The 24,898-nt window shown below is 48.3% G+C and overlaps 1 protein-coding gene across 1 annotated transcript in view; it reads right to left on the bottom strand.

The window, feature by feature from the left end:
* The window catches only part of Vac14 (VAC14 component of PIKFYVE complex), a 99,388-nt gene that overhangs the window by 57,240 nt on the left and 17,250 nt on the right, over positions 1–24,898 (bottom strand). The window contains exons 8-12 of the mRNA XM_021220264.2: positions 24,698–24,832; positions 24,142–24,294; positions 15,924–15,984; positions 9,749–9,893; positions 9,422–9,487 (exon numbers count right to left, since the gene is read on the bottom strand). Of these exons, the coding sequence (XP_021075923.1) occupies positions 9,422–9,487; positions 9,749–9,893; positions 15,924–15,984; positions 24,142–24,294; positions 24,698–24,832 (560 nt within the window). The remainder of the gene's footprint in view (positions 1–9,421; positions 9,488–9,748; positions 9,894–15,923; positions 15,985–24,141; positions 24,295–24,697; positions 24,833–24,898) is intronic.

Here is a 24,898-nt window from a genome sequence, read left to right as displayed (position 1 = left end):
TGGGTCTTGCTGCCCTGGGGCTTGGGGAATCAGCCAGAGAATTCACCCTAGAAGCCAGAATGAAGGCCAAGAGCAGTGGGAAATGCACCCACAGCAGCTGGCACTGGGCTGAAGCATCAGCCTTAGACCCAAGGTAAACAGGAGCTGTGGAAGGCAGCAGGAAGGCTGGCATTCTGAGCAGAGCTGTGGTCTACATGGCATGAGAACCCTGCCTTCTGCAACTAGATGAGCAGTACCCTAAGGAGAAAGGCCAGAGTTTGGGAGGTGAGCAGCTCTGTTCAGGTGTGGACACATTTTCTTTTCCATTAGAAGAGCACTCAGGTTGCTTTTAGGTGTCTTGGCAAAGCAAAGTAAGTTCTAGCTATATGCATACTCAGCACACAGGTAATGTTGGCTGACACTGAGTACACGTCCTAGGGGATTTAGGCAGCTCCACGTCCCCAAAAAGGACTTTGAAGATCTTTTCTATGGGATTATGCGAAGGCCCAGTACTTAATGCTATTGTCATTTCCACCAAGTCGTCATGTAGATTAATGAGGATGATGCTGGTGGTGCCCCTTTCAGGGTACAGAGAGAAGAAAAGACAGCCTAGGGTAGGATCAACGGAGAGACCAGACTGCTGTTCTCCAGCTCCTAACCCCATAGGCTTTCCTACCTGCTGAGTTCCTGGCTCTTAGAGTTGCAAATTCTGAGTGCATACACATATACATCCTTAGAGTTCTAGCACCAGATGATAAGCTCCAGCACTGTGTAACCAGGAGAGGGGAAGGTTTCCTGACTACCCCCAGAGCTCTGCTTAACCACAGCTTCCTGGTAAGCTTCCCACAGCACCTGACCTGAGAGATGGGAACAGGGCTGAGTGGGACCAGCACACTCTGTGCCAACTTGGTTGTTCACCTTCTTGTAAAATATTTCTGAGCATCGATGTTCAGGTAGACAGACTTCTCTTAAAGCCCACACTAACCTGCCATTATAAAGGGTGATAAGGGCTATGTGGGAATGGATATAAAGACAGATGGGTTCTGGCCCAGTTTTAATGTATAGCAGAAGGTGGACTGAGGACAGAGACAGTCAGAAAGAGGACAGAGAGAAGGAGAGAAGTAAAGGAGGAGGACCTGGAGAGAGGAGAGAGGACAGAAAGATGGAGGAGGCGAGGCAAGGCGAGAAGAGGTCATACATGCGCTTCTGAATGATTCAGAAGCCATCTAGAGATCTTGACCAAATTCCTTAACTTCTCTGGGTTCTTTAGAATTAGTGTCCTCTCAGGTGAAATGGAAACCCCTAGTCCTCTTGTGAGGCTGTTGGAAGGATGAAGATAGGTGCTGGGTTCAGGGTCCACGAGAGAGCCAATGAGAGGAATGACCTCTGTCACCTGTGGGGAGTGGTCCCTTTCTGGCCCGAGTGTCTCATGAACCTGCAGGAAACTGCCACTGAAATTTAGCTTTCCAGAGGAGAAAAAAAGCAACACAATCTAGAAGAACATATGACTTCTAAAGATGCCAGGAGCAGTGTTTTGGTGAGCACAGGGTGTCTGGCCTGGCCACTGCCTCCAGACTCCATGGAAGAAGGCATGGGGGCTGAGAGCTGGGGGGAAGGGGGCTAGCTTCCACAGATCTCACGCTGGTCCACAGTTGTAGCTCCCAATCAGACATATGCACCAGAGTCTCCTGGGATTTTGTGAGAAAAAAAAAAAAAAAGGCAACAAGGCCTCGCTGGAGGTACAGCTGGGGGAGTCTGGGGTAAGGCCCAAGCAGCTGTCTCTGAAAACTGCAGGGGATTCTGACGGCGGCCTGGCTTGGACGGTGCCACAGGGTTTTGATGACAAATGGATAGACTTTGGCCTCTGGGGGTGATCACTCTGAAAGTTCAGGAGAGATGGGCATTGGGGGTCTGCAGTGTGGGCAGGGAGTTAACCCAGGCATTTATAAACAACTCCGCCCTGATTCTAGGAGGAAGCTGAACCCAACAGAGCCCTCAGTTTATGTCTTCCTGCTGCTAGCAGGCCTGCTTTTTGGCTGCCCTTCTCAGCTTACCCTTCACCTCCCACCAGGAGTCAGGCCTCAGCCTTCTTTTCCACTGCACTCATGGAAGTGACTGCCCTAAGTTTGGTTGCTTGCTCACCCTTCTGTCCCACGGAAGTATCTAGACAGACATAAACTGGCTTTGTGCAGTGGGATGACTACATGCTCTCTGTAGTTACTGCGGGTGCCCTCAGTCTAGGGTGGCTAACTGGGAGACTGAGACGTGAAATATAGAATGAGAAGCAGAGGTCCTCTAGGCAGACACACTATTGTTGGCCTGTCCTTGGCAAGGACTTGTTGACAAGGACTCAACTGAGAAGTGCTACAATCTCCCTAGGTGCCCAGCAGTGGCTTCAGGTACTTTTGCTGGGTTGTGGTGTGTGTACAGTTGCTGAGGCATTGGACCAGGAGTCCTGGCTGTCCCTAGGAGGAAGATGCTGGGACTGGGACAGGGCTCCAGTGTCTTCTTGCTGGCTGTTACCATTTGGGAGAAGAGGGAAGTAGGAAGCTGCAGGGTCAGCTGTGGCAGAGTAGGGACACATAGCATACAGTGCTGTGGACAAGGCCCCTGTGGCACCGTGGGAGAGAACCCAGGACCTTCATCTTCCCACATGGAGCAGGCTCCTGGCTGTAAGAACGAAGCTCTTGGCTGCTGACATTAGCTTAGTGTTGTGGATGGAGATTCTAACCTTACTGGATGATTTGACTTTAAAGAAACCTGTGGACTTGAGGCAGGAGGGAGGGGTTGTTTTTGTTTGTTTTGGAGAGTAGACAGAATGAAAACTGGAGTGAAATAAAAAGTGAGGCAAGGAACCGAGAAGGAAAACAAGCCCCATTCTTAGGGAAGACTCCGCTTTAGAGCACACAGTATTAGTATTCCAGAGAGTGGAGTCAGGACCACACAGTCAGAGCTGGAAAGAACCAAGGACAATCCAGTCCAACTTCAGCATCTTTGAGAAGAAAACTGGTCCTGTAGAGAGCTGGGTGGCATAAGACCAGAGGCTTCCTGAACTCTGAGACCTCTGTGATCTCAGCCATTGGCCTCAGCTTTTTAGAAGACCAGATGGAGGACAGAGAAGGCTTCTGGTCTGGGCCTGGAATGAAAGAGCTGCCGTCTCCCTGTCCCATCTGTGGGTAGTCTAGAGGCAACCAACTAGGGGAAGGGGCAAGGAAGCAAGGTTAAGGTCAAATGCTCAGAGGGAGAGGGCACATTCATAACTGAAGGCCAGCCAAGGACAAAATTCTATTAGGGTAACATGAGACCAGGCCTGCATGAAGCTGTATTCCAATGTGAGCTGGCCTCCTGTTCACGGCAGAGCCTATGTGGATTTTAGGGCACCAGGAATCAGATCGACCCAGGTCTTAATTCTAGCTCTTGGCTACATGACCTTGGGTAAGTTATCTTCCGTCTGTACAAACTTCCTCACAAGTCATGCTGGGAGAATTCAAACTATTCTAGCACTATTGGGCAGATTTGCTGAGACAATAGATGTTGTATGTTACTGACAAACCTAACATCACCTGGGATACAGGCCTTTGGGTAGGCTTACAGGAGATTATCTTGCTTGTACTAATTGAGTTGGGAAGAGCAGCCCATTGTGGGTACCATTCCTTGGGCAGCAGATCCTGCACTGTACAGTGAGTAAGGAAACTGCAGCATGCATCTGCTTATCCCTTTCTGCTTTCTGATTGTGGATGTGTTATTGGTTGCTTCAAGGTTCTGCTTGACTTATCCCACTTGGATGGGCTGTATGTACCGATAAATGTCTGAGTGAACCGTTTCTCCCTTAAGTTGCCTTTGTCAGAGTATTTTACCACAGCAAAAGGAATGAAGCCGTAGATAGACGCAGTGGAACAGGCCCTGTGTACGTGCCCTGGATTCTCACAGGCACACTGTGGCATGGTTCCTGAAGAGCTTGCCAGTGAGGCTATCAGGAGGGCTATCACTGCCTCCTTAAGTTGCCTTTAATAGAAGTGCCTCTATCTAAGTACAAGTCCCCATATGGAGGCAGATCCTGAGAGATGGCCAATCTTCAACTGAAGGCCCTCCCTCTAGGGACAGAAGAGGAAGAACTCTGTCACCTGGGAATCTACGAAGACCACAGCCTTCTGATACTATTCATCATAGCTGTTGGTTTTGGGGCTTCCCTTTGAGGGAGACTTCATGTTAATGTAGTCTCTCTTACTACTATACCAAGCAGGAAGCCCCAAGCTCAGCTGGCCAACTCAGCAGACTGAAGTGGCAAGACTCCTTGACGATGGGGCTCAGAACAGTGATTAGGTGTACTGAGAAGAGTCTCAATGGGACAACAGGGCTGCCTGGCCTTCAGACTGGGTCAAAGGTAGCCCCAGCTGGTGCTCATTGCATTATAAAGGGGGAGGGTGGAGCTCATTCTTTTTGCTGCTTTTGCACCACTCAGGTCAGGCTATAGTCAGCCAGCTACTTCTCTTGATAGTGACTTTGAAGTTAAACGAGGGGAAAAGCAAGGAGCGTTTCCTGGGTTGGAAATCTTTGGAGACCTGAGATGCTGAGGCAGGGTCTGCCCAACAGGCCCCACTGCTGAGAAGACAGGTCCAAAGTAATGTAGGATCCAGCAGGGCCTACTTACTGGTCTCAAGGGTTTGATTCTGAGAGAAAGACATGGCTGCTGTGGTCCTGATGTCTCTGCCAATGATGATGTTTTTTCTGTTCTCTCCCTGGACCTGAGGCAGCCAGCTGGAATCCTTCCTCAGCTAGTATGATGATGCTTCAGACACTGTGGAACATGCTGACGACGGGGCTCTAAGGAGCAAGGCTGGCACTGAATGTCAGCTTTAATCCAGAGCTTCTGGGGAGGTTGAGGGAGAGGAGGAAGAACATGCCAGGGTACTTTACACTCTCCCACTACCCACTGCCTGGCTTTCTAGGACAGATAGAACACAGGTTCCTTAGCCTGCTCTGTCTAGGGGCAGATGGGAGACAGAAACAAGAGTATCCGATGTTTAGGTGTTGGCTGGAGAAACTGAGGGGAGAGGGTTGTGGCAGACACGAGGCTCATCTTGCTGAGGTCATGTGGATCTCTGAGGTCTTCTACAAAAATGACCTCCAGAATCCAAGGAGCCAGTGTACTAGAGTCCTCCTGCATACTGGGTTCTGTGCTGAGCACCATGTAAAGAGTCTGTGTACTAGAGTCCCCCTGTGTACTGGGTTCTGTGCTGAGCGCCATGTAAAGAGTCTGTGTACTAGAGTCCTCCTGTGTANGAGTCTGTGTACTAGAGTCCCCCTGTGTACTGGGTTCTGTGCTGAGCGCCATGTAAAGAGTCTGTGTACTAGAGTCCTCCTGTGTACTGGGTTCTATGCTGAGCGCCATGTGAAGAGTCTGTGTACTAGAGTCCTCCTGTGTACTGGGTTCTGTGCTGAGTGCCATGTGAAGAGTCTGTGTACTAGAGTCCTCCTGTGTACTGGGTTCTGTGCTGTGTGCCATGTGAAGAGTCTGTGTACTAGAGTCCTCCTGTGTACTGAGGCACTCATTCTGAGGAGCTCTTTAACCTTAGGACAAGCCTAGTGTGAGGAGCCTTTGTTATTTCTCCCTTAAGGGAACAAGCTAGCTTACTTGCTCCAGGTCAACCAACTATTAGGTGGCAGAATCTGTACGGACTGATCTTAAGGTCCGTGTACTTATCCACTAAGGTGCATTGTCACCCAGGAAGAAAACATACCAGGAAGGGTTGTCATTCTAGATCATAATAAAATAAAAATTGTTAGCCGGGCATGGTGGCGCATGCCTTTAATCCCAGCACTCCGGAGGCAGAGGCAGGTGGATTTCTGAGTTCGAGGCCAGCCTGGTCTACAAAGTGAGTTCCAGGACAGCCAGGGCTATACAGAGAAACCCTGTCTCNAAAAAAAAAAAAAATGTCACTTTTAACTGATTGTGAATACGATTCTCATATAAAACCCTGAGGTGTTACTGAAGGACAAGATGACTTCCTGGGTATAAAGCCTTGCTCACTCGCAGATAAGTCAACGTTTTGAAAAAGTTAGTTTCTCAATAGATGAACTTAGGACAGGAAGGTGGCTGTGGGGCAGGGTGTAGGGAAAGCTTTGTCTCTGCATTCTGTCTGTAATGTAAGTGTGGGTGTTACGAGCCTCACCTAATGAGCTCAGGAAGGTTAAATTTCTTTTTCTTTCTTTCTTTCTTTCTTTCTTTCTTTCTTTTTTTTTTTTTTTTTAAAGATTTATTTATTTATTTATTATATATAAGTGCACTGTAGCTGTCTTCAGATCTTGTTACGGGTGGTTGTGAGCCACCATGTGGTTGCTGGGATTTGAACTTTAGACCTTCAGAAGAGCAGTCGGGTGCTCTTACCCACTGAGCCATCTCACCAGCCTGTTAAATTTCTTATGCAAGGCCACCACGCAGGATAGCCCAGAGGTAGGATTCTGACCTGAGGCCAACTGTCCAGGCTGTCCATATTCACTCAGAGGGAACGTATGTCCTTCCAAGCCCTTCTTAGACCAAGTGGTCCCCACTCCCATGAGAATTCTATATCCGGGCTGGGAAGGGAAGAGTCATCTGAAGCCCCTGACCCAGCTCATCAAGGAGGGAGAGAGGTCCCTGTCTTTAGGCAGAGCTTTCAGGGAACTAGCAGCTGACACCTGACCCCTTCTGCGCAGAGGAAGCAGCAGACCCTAACATGAAGGTCTGTCAGGAAGCTCTGAGCATATGGCCTGTTGGGGAAATCAGGGTCACATTCCTCATAAAAAAGAAGTTACTGGATCTATAGCTAAAGGGAGGATTTCTACTTCAGTGCCAAGAAAATTAATTTGACACCTGCAAACTGTTTCTGACAAAAAAGGATTCATATAATGTCTACAAGGAGCAGACTGTAGGGAGGAAACAGCCACTTATTCTGAATAAAGGAAGAATAGACAAGGATGTTAGAAGGGTGTGGCCTAACAATCTGTTACTCTGGCAGAACTGAGGAACAAAGACAGACAAGACATCCTAGTGAGGCTACAGGCTAAAAAGACTGTAGATACAGTGTGTGGGAGTGAGCCAGGTCTCTAAGCTCTGTCTTCCCCATGCTTGGCTCTTGCATCATCAACACCTGGTACACACTGTCTCCTGGGGTTAGTGGCTCTAAGCCATAGTGAGGAATATATGGATTTATCACAGGAGTACTGAGAGAGAAAAACATTTGCAACATATGTAACAAATAGAAGTCCTAAATATACAAGGAGTTTCCTCATATCAATAAGAAACGTGGACAAAGGATTTAGAGCTGAAATGGGAGGGACTTTTTCAAAATATAAAAAAAAATTCCACACTGAATCGAGAATCTGCACAGAACAAAGGGCCAGTGATCCTTCTGGAGAAATCGGGATGAAATGGGATGACACCATTAGCCCAGTGCCCACCTCTCTCTTTACGTGGTGGGACATAGGAGTGGAAGTTAAACAGCTGAGGAGACGGGGCTTAGCTTCAAACAACTCGGTTTGAGTTTGGGCTCTAGCACCTCTTAGTTGTGGGTAAGTAACAGCTTTAGTTTTGTGAGTGTTACAAAATGGAAATAACAGACTACTTCCTCTCTCCCCAAAGGATTTTCTAATTCTAAGACCAGAGTCCAGCATGGTTTGTGAACCTCAGGCAGCTCCAGAAAGATCAGAGTAGCTTTTGTAAAATTCACAGAAACCCCACCAGAGAACACTTCCTAGATACCCTACAGAGGATCCAGGAGGAGTGGACTTCCATTGCCAAGTTCACAGTGTGTCCTCAAGGTCAAACAGAACGGGCAAGGGACACTCAGGAACAGGATCCCAGTGAATAATGAAAGTGTGGCATAAGTCTGACTCACCAGTGATTATCAAGGTACCCAGGTCCAAAAGGTAGGAAAGGGAAGCCATTCTCTCATAGCACCCCTCCTCTCCATCCACCACAAAACTGTCCCCAAGATCAGCTTTAATCTGTCCTCATGAGGCCGACAAGACGTGCCTCAAAGCCCTGACAACATTTAGCACTTCAGCAAATCGAGTTTCCACAGCCGCAACCTGAACAGAGCAGTTTAATGGACTGCATCTCCTGTGCTCCCGCTAAACACACACACACACACAAAAGCCGATTCCAAGCAAAGGCGGCTGGATGGGATTAAACAACTCAATTTAAAGGACTGAAAACTCAGCTGCTTCCAGTGGAGCCCCATGGAAAGAGCCAATCAGCAGGGTCTTCCCTTTCTTCTTGCTCTGAATTGTAGGCCCAGCTCCCTGGTGAGTCACTCTCAGCTCACAGGCAGAAGGGGGCCACACATCCGCCTGGGTTTCAAACCGCAAGGGGTTGTGGGGTGTGGGGAGAAGGGGTAGGTTGTATGTGTCCATGAGGAGCCAAGGGTATGCACAGACCACCGGTTTGGGATTTTCTGGAAAGGTAGAGAACCTGAGAGGTCCAGGAGGGTGATATCTGTTTGTTGGCTTCTCTCATCAGTTCAGGTTCAAGAAAGCAAGTTCAGGTTGCAGGGCAGTTGCCAGGGCCCTAAGTGAGCCTCATACCAGCCCAGGGAAGACCAAGCTGCATCATTCCAAGGAAGTTAAGCAATGTCCTCTTCTCCCAACCCCAACCCTGTCTGCCCCCATGCTCCTCTTGGGTAAGCCATAAGGCAACTGCTATGTGAGTACAAGGCTCTACCATCCCTCATAATGACCCCCAGAAAAGGGGGAGGGTTACACCATGGCTTAGACCACCAATTAGCATCTAATACATAGCAGAAGGATCCATCTAGATGGTGGAGGACTGTATCCCTGCAAACAGGCATGCCCTGCCTCTTGGCTGGGAGGCAGGGGAGCCCTGGAAAGAACCTTCTGTTCAACTGGGGCAAATGATACGGAGAATGAAGGCAGAGGGATGGTGAGCTGGAGAGCCCCGTCTCCACCCAGGCCACCCTCTCCTTTTCACACTAGCAGCTTGTGAGCACTCAATAAAGCAAGGCTTTGGGACCAATTTGAAGATGGTGGCCCAAGCGGGCTGCAGCTGACAATGCAACCATATAGCCCTTTCCACATGTCCACTTCATTCCAAAACACAGGCATTACTGCTGTCCTCAGCAGACAGAGGGAACCGAGGCTGAGGAGTGTGGGCAGCAAGGCGGGGCTATACTTTGTCCTTAAGCAGGCTGACCTTAAAGCCACACTTACTACCTTCCAGGGACAACAAACTCAGGCAGAGTTTGTTATAAACTCATGTCCTGTCACAAGTATTCCAGAAGGACCTACAGAAGAAACAGCCTTCCTCAGAATGCTACATGCAGTTTTGGTTAAGAACACAGTGCCAACCAGTCAAGCATATCTAAGCAGTGAAGATTCCCATGGTTCACTAAAAGGAAGGCTGGATAACTGTATTTCATACAGAAGGCTGGGATTGGGGACCTACCTCATCAGATTCGTCAGATAATGTCTGAAGTAGGATGGGGAAGAGGCTGTCTGTGTGCCGGAACATCTGGAGAGCAGAGAAGGGGCACTTGTGAGTTCCCTGACTCAGACTGGGCTCAGTAAACCACTCCAGCAAGCTACTGGTCTGTCACCCCTGCTCCCCCACCCATCCCACTCCCTCCCTGCCCCCGAGGACCTGACAACCTTCTGTTTGCCAGGCTTTCCCCAGCAGGCCGTAACCGCAACACTGAGCCTGGGCAGGCCCTAGAAAACCAAGGTGGACCTTTAGATGACCACTGGCCTTCTGCGGAGCTGGGTCCAAGCTCACCTTGCGGGGAGTTTTGATGTAGAGATGGTAGAGCCACTTCAGAACAGCAATCCTGGTCATCATCCCAATGGTTGTGTCACTGAGGTGGCAGTTCAGGACTTGTACAATCCCGTCCAGGTGCAGGGTCACTGGAGCCCTGTCAGTGCTGTAGGTAAGACCAGAATGAAGCCTTGGGTCACTCTCTCCCCATGAGCCACAGCACCTGGGTCTGCACACTTGGAACCACACGTCTACCCTGGGGACTGGCAAGCAGCTAAGCAGATGGCAGTCACTTGGCTCAGTCTAATGGCTCCAAGGAGGGCTTGCTTCCTTTTACCCTTTGAAGGAGCAGAGTTTGGTGCAGCTATGCTGTCCCTGTTTGGGGAGGAAGAAGCCATCCAGCTGGACTCCTCGTCACATCACTCTCCTTGACCAGCACCAGTCTGACTCACAGGCAGACCTGGCCCACATCGGACCGCTGACCACAACATTCTAGATGCTTAGCCTCCTCAGGGCACCAAGCCTGATGAAACCAAACTACTATGTCCAATGGCACAAGGACAGGTCCTTGAAATACTCTATGGCATCCAAGACCATTCACAGGCAAGTGAAGAACACTGGCTTGTCATTTTGCCACCCCTGCACCCTGCACAGGATCTGTCCTAGAGAAGCTGGAGGGTCGCCTTCCAAGTCGAAATGCTCTTTGGGACAGGGCATGAGGTAGGAGCCTGCCTGAGAGAACACAAGATTGTCCAAGCAATGCTATAGTTCAGCCAGGCTTGGAGCTCCCAAAAGCTGAAGCTCTCTGGCCTCTACTAACAGATAGGGCGCAAGAAACCTGGGGAAGGCCAAGTGACTGAGTGACTGAGAAGTCACTGAGAAGCTCTGACCACATTGGCTCTCTTGGAACTCAAGAGATCTACCTGCTTCTGCCTGAGTGTGGGATTAGAGGTGTGTGGCACTCAGGTGGGGCCAGGTTCCAAGGCAGGGGCAGCACAGGCAGGAAACGTTAGGAGCTAGAAGCTCCTCTTCTAACATCACACTGCATTCCCCCAAGGTGACAGCAGTGCAGGTTGTATTTTCTGAGTACTGGTGTCAGGCAGCCCCACTGTGCGGCTGTGCCCAATGGTCTTCCTTGGCCTTTCCAGGTACTCAATTATTCATCTGACCAAGAACTTGATGGCTGCGCTTTCCTCCCTCATGAGCCTGCAGACTCTCTGAAGCTCATGACTTCTAAGGGGTGTGGCTCTATTACTATGAGGCACAACTGCTGTTTAATGCATGCTGGTATTTCTCTGGTGCCTGTTTCAGGGTTGAGTGTGGGCATTCCATTCTCAGGGGATTGGATGATCTCAGTATGTGACACAGTGACAGAACCCAGAATAGAGCCTTTGCACAGAAGAAGGCAGCCACTTGCTATTCCAGGAGTCACATGGCTAGGAGTTCCTGATGCATTTTGAGCATTTCAAACTGTCAAGGCTTTGGCAGCAAATGATAGGCAGAGCCAGGGTGGCAGAAACAGTGGCCACTCAAGCCCTTTATCCTGCTCTCTGTCCAACAGAAACACAGTTGAAGCACAGATGGGTTTCGGCAATTTTTAGTTTCCAAGCCAAAGTTAGCGTCCATGTTTTAACTAAGCCACGGCATTAGCATATGAACATATAATCAATAAGATGAACATAAAGATCCCTGATGAGATGTTCTACATCCTTCTTGAGTCCTAGTCTGAACTCTAGCATGCATTTTCTATCAATAGCACATCCCAGGTCAGGGGTTCCACAGCCATGGGATGCTGCTACAACCAGCCAGCACAGCAATCCATACTTTTCGGATTTCTTTATACCCCACCTCTCTCTGTTGCTGATGGCCAGAACTTGCCATCTCCTGTCCAGGTCTTGGTTTTCTGTGTCCTGGGCTGGACTCTTGTGGAGCTCCTTTCAGAGTGATGCCTAAGGCTTGCTCTTTCCTTTGGACTACAGGTCTTATAGCTAGAACAGCTGTCTCAGTGGTAAAGAGGATGCTTGCCATAGTCCAGGGCCTTAATGAGGCAGGTGGATACTGAAGGGTAACCGCCCCTTCTCTGCCACTCTTTGATAGCCCCATGCCCTAGGGTCTATAGTGGGTCCCTTTTCTAGCAGGAGTCACAGGGCAGTCAGAATGCTATCTGTGAATGTGTGTGTGCGTGCGCACACACACACACACACACACACACACACACACACACGCGCGCGCGCGCGCGCGCACGCACGCACGCACACACACGCACGCACGCACGCACGCACCTAAAGACCACTGCTATACTTTAGCTGAACCAGCCCTGGCCATCCCTAGGGTCTACAGTGGGTCCCTTTTCTAGCAGGAGTCACAGGGCAGTCAGAATGCTATCTGTGAGTGTGTGTGTGTTCGTGCGTCTAAAGATCACTGCTATACTTTAGCTGAACCAGCCCTGGCCATCCCTTCAGGTGGTTGGTGCCATGTCAAGACCACACAGTAAAGAAAGAAAGCTGGCAGCACCGTAGATGATGACACTCTCCAATGATACCTCCTCCCCCAACCCCTAGCAAGGTTCAACCAATAATCATGAAGTCATGAAAGGGACTTCAAGGTTCAGGCAATCTGCCAATGCAAAGAGGAGGAAACCTGGGTCCAGAAGCAGTGTGAGATGCACCTAAGTCAAGAGGCCAAGGGCTAAGAACTCACTCTCTTAGCTGGAAACATTCTTCTGAGTCTTCTTCCCTTGGCTAGTTCAAGGTGAAGGTCACGGGACGTAGGGAAGCAGCTGCACACTTATCTTTGTGGCCAGCACAGTGAGCTCCGGATCCCACCTGCCCTTGAGCAGGCAGCTCTCGGCTGCTTTGGTGGGTGGTGCTGGCTGCTGAGCTCTGCCTGTGCTTGTGGAGAACTGGAGCTGTGAGACCTGCCCAGACTGGGGTGTGCTTGCCCAAAGTGGTTGGCTTCCCTCTACTGGGCCAAGCCTGAGATGCAGTGTCCTTGGATCTGGCTAAGCTATCATGAACAGAATAGTACTCACAGGAGGTTTAAAATACATTTCTATACCAGTTCCAATATGTCTAGACAAGTCACTCCTAAGAGATTCCGAGTTATTTCAAGTCATCTTCAGCAAGCATTTTTCCCCTAAAGCATCTCAGAGTGAGTCTTACATGAACATATACTACAATATCCACGTGCACTGCACTGCTGCCGCTTAAAGCACAGAATTGCCCAGTCATGTTTCTGATGCCAACAGTCCACGGCAACCAGTGAGCAGGTCTTTCTGGGAGGCGGCACTGTATTTCTGAAGTGCCTAACTTTCTCTTGCACTCACATTATAGCCGACATCAAACTGAGGAAAGGTAACTGTGAAGACAGAGCTTAGGAATCCAGTGCAGCCTTTCTAAGTCATCATGTCAGTGCAGTCTTTTTAATTGGTAGCATCACTCAAAGTTGGGCAGCATCAGCTTCTAGACTTTTCTGCAGGTTGTGGCACAGGGAAGACAACCACACCAGAAGAACAGTCCTGAATAGTCATTGGCGACACTATGGCTCCTGGCAAGGCCCTAGGTGTCAGGGGGAGGTCTGCACAGTGACACCTGTCCAAAAACCTGCCAAATGTGTCAGAGAGTTCAATGTGCACCTCCCTAGAGCTCTCCAGCAATAATCTAGCAAGCTAAATGCTGGTGATATGGAGCCAGAAAGGCTTGGACCTTTCACCTCATCACTAGTTAGCGGGGTGGCTTCCAACAAGAATTTAACCTCTCTGTCCCATCTCCTCATTTTGATTATGAGGATAAGGAGGTTCTTGTGATAACCAGGGTAGCCAGTGCAACCAAGTGTGTGCTGTCTGCCAGGCACTGCTCCAGGCTTTTCACATATGAGACTCACTGACATCCCATTCCTCTCTGGGGTCAATGCTGTCACTACCCCAATAGTTTACACACAGCCCCCAGGATGAGAACTCCAGAGGGCTTCTCTCCAAAGGAGAGGTGCACCTAGCATACAGACAGACAGCAGTGGTGAACCCCCCCCCCCCAGCTTTGTCTCGGTTTCTACTTCCTCCACTCTGCTGTCTGCAACCTCCCATAAAGCTCCGGCATTGTGGAGGGTAGAAGAGGTTAGACCCCTTTGACTTGTGCTGCATGACTGTCTCTCCACTGAGACAGAGATGTTACCTGTTTATTCAGTGGCTCTCTTAGTGGCCGAGCCTGGCCCCCAGACAGGGGAAGAAGGCATCTGTGGTTTTAGTGCATTGACTCCCTGTACCCAGTTTGATCCCTGACTGTCTATGGATTCAGATTTTTTTGTGTGGGTGTGTATTTTCCTACACAGCTTTCAATAGACTTTCTAAAGGCTGGTTACCACTAAGAGGCCAATGACTAGGAACAACCTTCCCTCTAGCCACTGCTCGTAGTTGGCTATCTGGGTAGTGCTCTACATAAGCAATTCATGAGAAGATGGGAGGGCAGCTTGTTTTGTGACACCCTGAATGATGCCATCTGTGGGAGCTCAGTGGCCCTGGAGGGAGCAGGCCAGAGGCTCTGAGCGTCTGATCTGTTCTCACAACTCCTGCGGCTCCTGCTTCCAAGCACAGGCAGGGCTGCATGTGACGATGCTGCCACAAGATGGTCTTCCTGGACCAGTGGAGCACAGGGGATAATCTTGTGTGTTGTTTCCCTGCGTGTGTTCTTAAAAGGTTAGGTTTAGCATTGTCTCCTGAGTGACAGGTATGGTAAACTAAACTGGCTCCAGCCAGTTTGATCTGCAGAAAGGAAATCAAGTCTCTGTAGGCCCATCCAGCTGAGCATGTTTTCAAACTGAAAGAGAAGTGGTAGCAGGTCGTGCCATCCCTGCAGTCCATCGGTCACACCGTCTCTGTTCCTCCATTTCACTGTCACCCCCTGAAGCATAACAGTCTCTGTAGCCCAAGTACAGTGCTAAGCAAGTCAGACAGTTTTTTTGGCTACAAGTGGGAGCTCATAAATCCCCTCACTGACTCCACCATTCTTCCCTGCCTAGTGCTCAGACCTCCAGAGGACCCATATATGCCCTACATGTCTGCCCATTCCTCCAACCCTGAGTTCCAAAACCCAGTGTCCACACTGGGCTGGCCTCCCTGAGGATGCCCTGCATGCCCTGGGCGGAGTCTAGATAGTCTTGAGTCACGCTTCTTTTCTCCTTGCAGTCCAGCTTAGGAATGAGCCAGGAGAGTCTGGTTTGGCGTTAGCTAACATCTAGAGGCCACCCTTCCCATCCCTCTCATCTGCTCCATCCTGTCCATGAGAAAAGCTGCCAAGCCTACTTCTCAAACACATCTTCCATCCTGCCAGCTTCTCAGCCCAATCCGCTGTCCCTTCTCCCCCGCCACATGACCTTCCCCTAATTCCATTCTGTATAGAGTAGCCTATTTCCCCATCCTTCTTCATCCCTAAAATAGATAAAATGGTTCTGTCAACCCTGGGACTAGCAGACCCAATGGTCTGACACGAGGTAAGCACAGAGCCCGGCTGTGGGAGCACTTTCCCATTCACAGTGACTTGGTCCCCCACCCCTTTACAGTTCTCCTGTCTCCTAGAAACTTGCTGGTTACTTTGTTGTCTGCCACTGAAGTGTATTGAAGTCAGGATCATATTTAAGGGCTGACTCTTTACATTTTCTCCTTAACGTTGACTGGCTCCCCAGGCACTGGTTCAACGTTAAGTTCAGAGGAAATCACTGTAGAATTGTCATCCACTTTAGGCACAGGTGCTTCAGCAGGCAGGTCAGCAGACACAGCCCAGGAAAGGACCATGACAGTTCTCTCCCAAGGGGTTGGCAAGGCAGGCTATGACTTTGCTCCCTGGCCTGCACTGCCCCCCTGTGGAAGCCTGTCCTATGACACCCATACCTGAGCCTGGATCACTCTCCTGCCTGCTGTGCCCTTCCTTCCTTCTCCATGCCTCCCCTGCCCAGAGTCTGCTGGGCAAAGGGACCTGCAGCCTCAAAGCCATCACCACACATGGAATGTGCGTTTACAGACCTCCATTGGCTTCCAAAGGCCTTCTGTCCAGAGGAACGGGGGAGAGGGTGCCTATGGTCCTTCAGGTTTCCTCAAGTACCTCCTCTGTGTATCAGAAACTCCCCAAAGAGTGGCCTCAGACAGTTTTCTTGGGTCTTTGCTGCAATCTCTTGCACCCAGAAAGGCTTTTCACAAGGCACTTACCTGGCTGAGGTGAAGACATTGATGCCACTTCCAAAGCTGGAGTCACAGGAACCTGGACCTCCTGTGGGAGGAAGAGGGACAAGGTGATGCTTCCTGAAGCCTGCCTACTTGTCTGTAGAGACAAGACCCTGCTCTCTCCTCCTCAGCACCCACTCCTCCACTCAGGCTCCTGAAAAGGAAGCCAAGGATCCAGCACTTCTGCAGGTCCAAGTGCTCAGCTAGGCTCAGGGCTCTCACAAGCTGGGGACACACTCATGCTGAATACAAATGGGACATTTCAGAAAGGTCTGAAGGTCCAAGGGCAGTGGATGTACATGACTTAGGATATGCAACATCGTGGCTAGCAGGGAATGCAGGTCAACTTCACAATATGATGCTACTTCACACACACCAGAAGGGCTAATGACGAAACAGAAGAAAATGCAAGTGTTGGCTAGGTACACATCACTGGTGGAAATGTGAAGTGGTGTTGTCACAGGCTATACAACAGGCTGCCAGCTCCTCAGAAGTTAGACGCAGGTGCCCAGCAGTCCTGCTCTAAGAGTTCCACCCAAAAGCAACTCAAGTCTGCATCTTGCATCTTATGCCAGTGTGACCACCTACCATAGTCAAAAGGTGGGCACAGCCCACATGCCTATGCATGGATAAACAAATTGAAATATTACTTAGCAATAAAGAGCAACAGGTTACAGAATGGATGAATTTTGACATGCTGAGTCAAAGAAGCCAATTCCAAAACTGCATAGTAAGATTCCATTCACTGGAAACAATTAGAACAGGTGAGTCTGGAGACAGAAGGTAGGTTAGAGGTTACAGAGTACTGGAGAATTTTGGGAGTATGGGGTGTGATGGGCAAGGACTTAAGGTCATTGATGATGTTCTAAAATTGGTTGTGATAATTATCCAACTCAGTGAATAAACAAAAGTTGCTGAATTGTACATGTTCAGCTGGGTATGTAGAGTCTACAAAAACTCAATAAAAGGGTTAAAATGATTCTGGGAAAGAACTGCAACCTTGAACTCTGCACAAGTCCCTTAGCACGTGGCCAATTCAAAACCTTTACTAAGCTTTCTGCTGCAAAACTCAAGCAGGACAGGACTGAGATAATAACAACCTTTTTTTTTTTTTTTTTGGTGGCTAATTAAATTATATAAAGAGCCAAGACTTTGTGTATCTGGAAGGCTGCCAGTGGGCTCTCTTCTAACCCCAGTACTGGCTAGGCAATGGCCACAGCTCAGAGCACGAAGGAAAGGAGGAGGGGTCAGCAGCGTGAGGTGCTCAGATATGGGGCCAGTGCTGAGCCAATGCAGCCCCAACAGGATGCACTGCAAAGGACTTCAGTCGCATCTTTCCAAAGTGCTTGACTTCAGGATGCATGAGAGAAATGTGAGTCCATCTCATGTGGCGAGGTGGTCAGCAAAGTGACCGCCACTGGAGGTGAATCAGAGGACAGCAATAGGTGTAGTGTGGAGTTTTACCTACAAAGGGACAGACAGGAGGGGACAAACGGGGTCAACAGTGTCCTAACATATTTCCAGACAGCTCAGAGAATATACATGAGGATCTCTTTTATTCATTTTTTGTGCACTAAAGTGATCTTCTAAACTGAGGAGAATATTTTTTAGACTGTGGCGTGGCAGTCCTGTGGGGCTGGGAAACTCAGGGTACTTCCATGACGTGCTCTAAACCAGACAATATCAGGAGCCTGCAATTTCCCCAGAGTCACACACACACATTGAGAAAGAACAAGAGGAGGCAGGGGGCAGACAGAGACAGAGAAAAAATTGTCATAGTTTCTGCTTGGTATTTTTGTCACAGTTACCTGCCCCCTGTATTCTAAATTCTCAGTGCTTCTCAGTCAGGCTTGAGTTTAAAATTTCTTGACAAGGATGCATGGTGACAATTTATCAACGAGGCCAACAGGCAAAAAATTATAAAGGAAAAGACCTGAGAAGCTAATTGAAATTAAAAACAGATTTTAAAGTTGCTGGGAGAATACATTTATAATGCATTTCACTGTCAGAACCAACACCCAACACAGGAAACAGACCTTCCAAGCCAAGTCAAGAAAAGTCACTCAGGGATGTATCTGCCTAACATGAATGAGGCAAAGGGTTTGGTTTCTGTTGCACACCCATGTGTACACATGTAACACACATACACACACACACACACACACACACACACACACACACACGCGCGTAAATAAAAAAAAAAGGAAAGCAGATGAGAGGTTCAAGAGAATGTTCCTGACAAAGCAGTCTATTCATTTCTGTAGCAAATGCTTCCATAGCTGTTGTTTGTTTTATTTTGACTTTTTAAAGACAAGGTTTCATGTAGCCCAGGCTGGCCTTGAACTCTCCATGTAGGGAGGATCAACCTTGATTTCTTTTCTTTACTTTTTAAAATTTATTATATGTAAGTTCACTGTAGCTGTCTTCAGACATTCCAGAAGAGGGCACCAGATCTCATTACGGATGGTTGTGAGCCACCATGTGGTTGCTGGGAATTGAACTCAGGACCTCTGGAAGAGCAGTCAGAGCTCTTAACCACTCAGCCGTCTCTCCAGCCCCTCAAATACTTCTTAAAAGTTTTAAAGTTTACAAATAAAATATTTTCTAAAAATAACAAACCAAGTTTTTAGCCTATTCCAAAAATATCCTATGGTCCTTCTTCCTCCTGGTAAAGGGGATCTTTATTCCTGTGTTAAGTAAGAGGCCCACACTGCCACCTGCCTTCTCTACTCACAGGAGCGGAGGAGGGAAGGCTATGGCAGCAGGCCAAGCCTGTTGTGGCATTCTTCCTGCTTATGTCATGGTGCACAGGGCCTGGAGGCAGGTGGAAAGAGGATGCAGGGAGTGATGGGAAGGGCAGGCTGACTCACAGCTAGGGTCCCTGAAGTCCACATGTCTTATAGGAAGCTACGCATCTGTGGATAAAATGTCAGGGTACCAAGCCTGAATCTCCAATCGCCTCAGCCAGAGCCTGTTTCCACCCAGTCCCCTTTCCATGAGCAACACAGAGAAGACATGACTCAGACTCGGCAGGAGCGGTGCTCCCTCCTGCGACTCTGGCACTCCAGAGGCTGACACGCGAGGATGCAGAGTTGAATCCTGGCTTGGGTGACACAGTGAGGGCCTGTCTCAAGAAGAAAGAAGACAGGTGCGGGTAGAAACTCACCAGGAGGCAGCTCGCCACAGGATCATCTGCTGTAGGCCAGCTCCACCAATGGATGCTTTGGCCAGTCACTTACTGGGGAGGTGGTTTGTGGGACCTTTGTGTGGTTCCCAGTATCTTCCCCAGTATAATTTTTTGTATAAGTATGTGTGTGTTGTGTGTATTCATGTGTGTGAGTCTACTTTTGTGGACGACCCTGTGTGTGTGCATGTGGAGGCCAGATGCGGATGTCAGGTGTCCTCTTTTTCATTTTCTGTACTGAGATATGTTTTCTGCTAAATATGGAGCCTGCTGATTAGACATGGCTAGCTAGCCACTTGCTCTGGGGATCCTGTTTCTACCTCCCTAGAACTGATGTGTGCCACCATGTCTACCTTTTATGTAAGTCCTGGGGAACCAAACTGTAGGCCTCAGGCTTTACCTACTGAGCCATCTCTTCAGCTCAGATCCAATTTCTTAACATTTTGAGGGAGGAAAGAAGACAGACAGTAATATAATGACCATTCAGTCAAGTGCACTATATGTACTTTGTTCCTGGCTCTAAGTGGAGAAAACAAAACAAAACAAATCCAAAAGCCCAACAAAATAAATTGCAAATCTATGGGGAACTATAAGCCCTGAATGGACACTGGATCACATTAGGTCAGGGGTTCTCAGCCTTCATGTTGCTAGGGTTAGAGACTGGCTTTCAGCAGCATGCCTTAAAAATTTACAAATGTATCTTTAAGAAACGACCACAGATGTTTGTAAAAACTTTTTTTTTTCTGCATGAAAGTTCTTTTTAGCAAGGATTATAGGATTAAGATGGAATTAGAAGTAGCTAAGTGATTTATGATAGGTTGGTTAAACAGATTAGAGCTTTATCTGATGTAATGATACAAGGTCAGTGCATTAATAGGAAGCAATTTAATAAATTGGGAGATGATGAACTACATCCTCAAAGACAAAAGACATATTTGAATGACCAGTCCAGAGACTGGTTTTATTAATATACCTAATTATACAATGCTGGCTAAGAGAGAAAGTCAGCATATATTGTGATTTAAAAAAACTGTACAGAAACAGCCCCAATATTCACACAGTGGAAGAAATAACTCTATTATCTAATCACACAATGGAACAGTGTTCATCTATAAAAAGAAGTGAAGTACTAATGTATGCTAACATGAAGAAATCTTAAAAAGTGAAGTGAAGGAAGCGAGATAGGATCAGGCACATATTACATGATTCCATTATATGGAATGCTCACAACAGGCAGGCCCACAGGGCTGGAGGCAGCCCAGGGCTGGGAGAGGGTATGAGGACCTCACCAGGGAATGGTAGAAATGTTTTGGAATTGGATAGTATCAATGGTTGTACTACTTTGTGAAGATATTAAAACAAGTAAGTTGTACACTTTAAAATAATGTCAATTAAAAAAATAAATTAGTGCAGATTAGTGCTGACTAACCTGGAAAGATGTGTATTATTGGTGAAAAAATTCAAGCTGTAAGGATTCCATTTGTGTGTGTTTGAAAGACAAAATACAAGAGATACAAGTGTATATTCAGACATTAAAACAAAACAAAAACACCAAGAAACAACCCATTTGCAGTCCACTTGCACACTGTAGCTGGTAGTGGGGAGTCCTGGGTGATTCACATCAAGTGCAGTCCTACCGTCTCTTCAGGAACATGCGTTTCCTTTACAGTCCGAAGTTTAGAAACAAACATGCTGTTCCAAGACCTCTGGGAAGCTGCGCCTGCACACTGCCTGTCCTCCCTCTCCTTTGTCTAGGTGCATGCCCTTGCGACATCCCCTGGTGTCAGCGTGACCCAGCTTTTCTCACAGGCAGATCCGCATCTGATTTGTCTGTACTCGCAGCACCCACAGACAGTGCTGACAAATCCTGCCAGAGTCAGATTTGCCAACAGGTGATTTGCCTACCAGCACACGGGAGCTGCCACAAGCTCTCTGCTGGAATCCTCTGTCTAGCCTCCCTTCTCACTTGCTACTCACTCATTTAGAACTTAACAAAGAGAAACAAGACGCAGAAGGCCCAGCAAGAGGGTTTTGCTATGGAAACACATATTTATGCTCTGACTTACAATGGTTCTCGATGTCCTAGGACTTAACTACTTCATGCTGCAAAGGAGGTATTCTTAGAACAACTGTGTTTTGCTTTCAATACAGAGTTTACAAAACTCCACATAACACCTCCAACAGGCTTTGTGATGAATGGCTTTGGCTAGCTGTAAGTGCTCAAACACATTGACTCCTAGTATTTTCAGCCAATGGGTTTGTGGATCACAATTTAAGTCAACGAGCACCCATGTTTAAAAAAATACTATAGCACCTGTTGTGAAGAGTATTTGTTATACAAGCAAACATCTATTTTGGAACTCACAGCCACCCTTCAAATTAGGTGACAAGGGTTACCCCACTCAACAAGTAAGGAAACTAAGCTTTGGAAAGGCTAAGCGGCAAGGCCGAGTGTGGAAGCTAGGAAGGCTGAGGTCAAAGGAGGCCAAGCAGTTTAAGGGCCACACATGCCAATCAGTGCTGCAACACCCAAGACAAGTGGCAGATGACAGAGCTGGGTGGGAGGGGGCGTGAGGTGGTGGTGGAGTGGGATCAAGCCAGGCACACTGAATACAAGGACAGTGTCAGGGAAAGGACTTTGCACTGCAATCCCATAATGTAGGGCGATGGGGAGCTGCAAGTGGACATGGCTTGGGGCAGAGGGTGCAGAGGAGGGGCTCTGTTGTTTGGGAGAAGAATCAGTTCTGGAGGGTTGGAACTGTACATATATGTTTGGATACATGCAGACATACAGAGGAGCATGCTACTGTGCTGCATGTGTGGAGCATGCTGCATCGCATCAGCTGAGCATGCAAGAGACTCAAAGAGAAAGACCAGACAGGAGGAACCTGTGACAGACAGGTGGTCCTGGGCAGACTAGAAGGAACAGACAAGGATGGGCCAAACTTGCCCATTTCCTGGCTGGGTCTTCTGTCTACTAGTATGCTAGGACTTTGTCTTGGGCATCCTAGAAAAGAATGTGATTAGCTATAAGGTGAGCATGACTGAGAATAAATGTAAATCTTCAAATGGGATGTTCCTGTTTCTAGAAACAAGTTTGCTGTTCATTTCTTCCAATGCTGTTTATGAGGTAGTAAAATTCAGGGCAAGCTGCTGAAATGTACTCTGGTTTAGGGTAATGTTCTCCTGAGCAGACAGCTACTTGAAGGTGGCTTTGAAGAACTGGTTAAAAGGATAAGGACACTGTACTGGCTGGTAATCAAACCTATGGCTCCCACGTGCCAGTGGAGAATTCTCCTGTTAAATTACCAACGCACCAGCTCATAAGGCACTCTAGAGCTGCTGCCATGACCCAGAGTGGATCGGCTCCTCTCCAGAGAGTTCACTGCTGCCTCAGAAGCAAAAAGGAAGGGGCAGGACTGCCAGCTCTGCATATGTATTAATTGAAATACAATTTACACCACAAAATTTTGATTAACACAACTTTACCATTGTGAAGTATATAAATGGGTGGTTCTAAGTACAATCACAAAGATTTTGCTCTATTCAGTTCTAGAGTATTTCCACCATCTCCCAAAGCAACTAGGATCTGTCCCAGGCCCATTGTCCATTCACCACAGGCAACTATTCTTCTACTTGCTGATGGGAATTCAGAGATACCAACCTTCATATCAAGACAAAGTCAGGAGGAAGCCAAGCAAAAACAAGAAGAGAAAGCTTTCCCATACAGAAAAGCAAGATATGGGATTGACGCGTCATTTCAGTTGTGCAATGTTAAAAATGTGACACTGCTCATTGTTGGTGCAGGCAATCCTGCTGCTTTGTAACTTTTCCCTTCTGTGCAACATTTCTAAAATGAGAACCATCAACAAAAAGCTCACATACCAGCACAAGCTCACAAACTATTACTGAGTCTTCTAGCTTATCCTAGAAAGAGAGCTTTTCCTGTGCAAGGCCTACACTAACCTACCTAAATTTTCTCTTTCCAGGAGTTGTCAGAAAGTATGCAAGCTACTGCACTGGCCAGGTCTCCCTCTTGCTGGTGAGAAATCTTCCACAGAACCAACAGTGCTCCACCAATGCTCCTGCCATGTGCTCTTCTGTCCCCAGGGGTTTCACTGCTCTGGCTCTGGCACAGCTGCAACCTGACACCCAACACGTGCCCAGCAAGGTAGCTCATCTTCTCTTCTACCAACCAAACCCACAGGAGGCAGCCCTGTGACCTGGCAGAAGGCTGTCTGCTAGTCCGTCAAGGAGTCAGCAAGTACTGGCCATGGCTGTGGCGCTTCTCTTGCCCAAATGTAGGTTCCAGACCCTGCTGTCACCCTTAGTCATCTGCAAGGGTGTGCATCCACTCACTCTCTGACTAACTGAAAAGGAGGATGTCCCCCTGAGATGGTCAGAGACACTGAGGCAGAGGTCCAGGAGATAAGACCAGCAGGACTTTAGAGGCAAAGTCTATCTCCAATCAGCATAAAAGAAAACCATGTCAAAAAGCATTTGAAGGACTGTTTAAAGGCAATGACTTATGTGGTAGAAATTTCCAGTACTTAATAAACTAGCATTTTCCTGACCTATCCTCCCTGAGAATGACCAGGGCAGAGGGCCAGATGCTAAGAATCAAACCAACTGTGCAGCTTGGTGCTCTTATGTTCTTACCATGCTCCCAATAATGACTCGATGGTAGCTGATCCCAGTTGGAGATCAAGGGCAATGTGTCATGTTTTTTGAGGTGGCAAGGGTGAAGAGCATGGGCTCTGGGTACAGCTGCCAGACACTAGACAGCTGTCAGACCCTGCAGGAATGGGCTAACAACAGTGCCTGGTACCACAACTAAACGAGTCAACATACATAAGTTGATACTTTTAGTTCCAGGACCTGTCTTCCCAGCAGCAGAAATGGGGACTCTGAATCAGGGTATTCACCACTGGCTGTCCCCTCCTGCTGTGGCAGGGAGTCCTCAGGGTTGGGTTCCGTCTGCTTCTGTGCTACTGGGGACTCTGACATCAGGGTACTTACCACTGGCAGTCCCCTCCTGCTGTGGCAGGGAGTCCTCAGGGTTGGGTTCCGTCTGCTTCTGTGCTACTGGCTTTGGCTCATCGGGTTCATCATCCTCAGGGGTGACCAGCTTCATCAAGCTCTGGTTACACACATTGGCTACCTCCTTGATACCTGTCTACTGATGTAAGGATCACCCCTATGCAAAGACCTCCTTAAAGCCCAAGGCCACCAGTCTCCCTGGTCATAGACTTAGTTCTCCCTAAGTCTCGTTCTTATGCACCCTTGTGAGATAGTCCTTTCTTCTCACAGGTGGTTCCTCCTCCATTTGGATATTTCTCATCCAAGATACAGAGGGATGAGCTCAGAAGGGTAGAACCTTGCTACATGAGATTGCTGCTCCATATCTGGAAGTAAGCAAGTGAGGACTGGGGTCAGCCAGCATTAGTCTTGCATCTCTGGCTCTCCTAATCCACATTCAGCTTCATCTCTTGCTTCCTAGGAGTGAAGGAGACTAAGGGAATCCTTCCCATTCACAGACCCACCACTTCAGTCTCCTCTACAGAGTGAAGGATACTTTTCTTGCGGTCATCATAGGCCAAGCATGGCAGGACAGCAGTCAGGATTCCAGAGGAATAGGGCAGCATTACCCTGCCCGCCAGCTGGATGAATTCCCGCATCCAGCACATAGCCGTCAGCTGAATCAGGTCATCTGGAAAAGAAATTGGTGGCTTCTAGTAGGGCTGGCACATATACTGAAGAGCTCCTCCTACCTCCC

Source organism: Mus pahari, chromosome 20, assembly GCF_900095145.1.
Source record: "Mus pahari chromosome 20, PAHARI_EIJ_v1.1, whole genome shotgun sequence".
In the NCBI taxonomy this organism is placed as follows: domain Eukaryota; kingdom Metazoa; phylum Chordata; class Mammalia; order Rodentia; family Muridae; genus Mus; species Mus pahari.
Note: the sequence above shows the minus strand (reverse complement) of the source record. Positions and strands in the feature narration are given on the sequence as shown.